General features: G+C 41.4%; 1 protein-coding gene across 1 annotated transcript in view; it reads left to right on the plus strand.

Annotated features, from left to right (window-relative positions):
- Positions 1-2,862, plus strand: part of LOC119591953 (cullin-3-like) — a gene marked incomplete in the record, with an annotated part of 23,768 nt that overhangs the window by 19,801 nt on the left and 1,105 nt on the right. The window contains 4 exon segments of the mRNA XM_037940707.1: positions 108-369; positions 1,660-1,829; positions 2,180-2,318; positions 2,668-2,795. Of these exon segments, the coding sequence (XP_037796635.1) occupies positions 108-369; positions 1,660-1,829; positions 2,180-2,318; positions 2,668-2,795 (699 nt within the window).

Raw genomic sequence — 2,862 nt, forward strand, 5'->3', positions numbered from 1 at the left:
TATGGCTCAAGAAAGGAAGATAGCTGTTCGGCAGCTAGCAGTGTGGCCTCAGTAGCAGCTTCCGCCTCTGTGACTCCTGCGACATCAGGTGAGGCGACTGTGAGCAGCGTGGCGGGTATCTCGTCATCATCATCGGCTGTGGCAGCGGCGGCAGCGGGTGTTAGCAGCAACAACAATGGCTTAGCCCCCTCTCCCAGTGTGCCAGGGACACCCACCTCGGCTTCAGCTGTAGGGCCCTCCCCTTCCTCCGCCCCCTCTGTCATGGGTGCAGGAAAGCCCTCGGGGCCTAGGAAACACATCATCCAGGTGTCCACGTACCAGATGGTCATATTGATGCTGTTCAACACCAGGGACAAGCTCACTTATGAGGTGGGTTGGAATGGAGTTTGGTGACTGTGTGTTTGTGCTAATGGATGTAAACATTCTTAGGTTTAATTATGAATCATGTGGTCATAGTTGCGAAAGACCCAGACTGACAGACTTGTGATGCCATGGTCATAATTTCATCCATAAGGTTCCTTTTGCATAAATGCCACATTACCCATGATATTGCCCCTATATTCCACAATATTGGAATTCTGCAAAAAATGGCTTTGTAGCAGGTAATTTAGTTACTGAAAATGGAACAAATGCAAAAAAGCCTTTTATAGTGTATGTTGTTAGATTACTCCTATGTGTGTGCTGACATGCAGGACTTTCACACCATCTTACTGCCTAATATCAAAGATTACACACTCCCAACATTACTGACTAATTCCTGTAAAGGAGACCAATATACCATAAACCTACTACTGGCTGATGGCGATGACCCTGTCTCCTGTTGCCTCACTAAACTCTGATTTCTTTCTGTATTTAGGGGTTAGTTCAAGAAACCTCATTGCTGGGTTTTATTAGAAGTGAGAATTCCTTGTTCATTTTAACCAGCAGTGGGCGCCTTCTCTCTCCTTGTCACTCCCTCACCCATGCTATAAGGGCCATAATCCCTACCATCTGCTTTGTGGCTTACTTCTCCTTGTGTCTTTTTTTCTTCCTCTTTTACCTTCTTATTTTAAATTTCTTGTTTTTCTTTGCTCTGTTCTTTTTAACTTTATTGGCAAGACATGGAAACACAAAAAGGGGTACTTGCTATAGCTGTGTTGAGTGATGTTATTCTTATTGTTTTTCTTCTTTTTCTTTCACCTTCTAAAAGCTTCTTTGTCTACTTTAGCTTTGTAAACTGGGGTGTCAGTAGGAAAACGAGTTTAAAAAATTATTGTAACACAATTTAGGACAACTTTTGCTCACTTTCTCCCCCCTCGACTTTAATTCATAAATTTCCCCAAAGATGGACTATTCTGCCTGGAAGTTGTTGACAATCACTAGAGCCTCCAGTCTAACAAAAGAGAGTAATACATATTAAAAAATAGTTGCTTTGCTGATGGGTTGTATTTTGCCTTTACAGATGTGCATGTGTGCAGTAACGGATACCTACCCCTACCACTCTTTTTGCTGTCTATTTTTTTTTCATGAGCACATGTGGATGAGTGCTGACAAAACTACCTGCAGGGGTAGATTTATTATTGTTATTTATCATGATTATTTAATCACTGGGAGTGATAAGCCAAAGGCCTTTGATATTAGAAATATAAACCTTTATAACATCTTTTCTTTCATCAACAGGAGATTCAGAACGAGACGGACATCCCCGACCGTGATCTTGTTCGAGCTCTGCAGTCACTGGCACTTGGAAAGCCAGCTCAACGTGTGCTTGTCAAGAGCCCTAAGACGAAGGAGATGGAGTCTTCACATGAGTTCACGGTCAATGACTCGTTTACATCAAAGTTGTACAGGTAACCCTGCATTTTGTGCATTGTCATTAATTTTGCTTTTGTTATGTTTATTTTTTTACTTTTTAAAATTTACATACTTGTTTTCATTTATATGAAAGTTAGACTTTTATTTTCCTAAATGGAAGTCTTCGTGTGGATGTCTTTACACTATATAATATGACAGAATTGGATTTTCTGTATTTTTAAGATTTTTATTATAGGATGCTTCTCAATATTAATGAGTATTATCTTTTTATATATGTATCTATTTTTCATTTTTGTTTTGTCAGTTTTGCCCGGTTCTGTACCATGTGTGGTGTTGTTGCAGCTTGTCCCTTCCCCACGTAGTATTCTCTTTTTACCCTCCCCAGAGTGAAGATCCAGGCAGTAGCAGCCAAGGGAGAGAGTGAACCGGAGAGAAAGGAGACGCGGAGCAAGGTGGATGAGGATCGCAAGCACGAGATTGAGGCGGCCATCGTGAGGATTATGAAGGCCAGGCGGAGGATGACGGTTCGTATCTGGCTTTGGGGTAATGGGAGGGAGACAGGCAAGGAGGTCAGAAAACAGCCACAAAGGTATAGACGAGCAGACAGTCTAGAACAAAGTGAGAAGAGAAGACAGAGAATCTGGGAAATAGAGATGAGGGATTACTTTTATTTTCGGAGAAATTTGTTCCGTAGCTGCAAGAACATTATCCCCACAGTTTATGCTTGAAAAGTATTCTTGGTTATTTACAGATGATGCATTTGTTGTTACATTGGAGAATGAAGTATATAAAACAAATTAGTTATTCATATTTACTCTCCTTGGTTATAGTAAACACTTAAAGGTAAATAAGTGTGAATTTTCCATTCTACAGCATAACAACTTGGTGGCAGAGGTAACAGATCAACTCAAGTCCCGCTTCTTACCGTCCCCAATACTTATCAAGAAGAGAATTGAGAGCCTCATCGAGCGAGAATATTTGGCCCGCACTCCAGAAGATAGGCAAGTTGCTGCCAGTAGTAGTGTTTAGTCGTTTTGTGGGGTGTTTGTTCTCAGATTTGCAGCATGC

Source organism: Penaeus monodon, chromosome 29 (genome assembly GCF_015228065.2).
Source record: "Penaeus monodon isolate SGIC_2016 chromosome 29, NSTDA_Pmon_1, whole genome shotgun sequence".
NCBI classification, from domain to species: Eukaryota; Metazoa; Arthropoda; class Malacostraca; order Decapoda; family Penaeidae; genus Penaeus; species Penaeus monodon.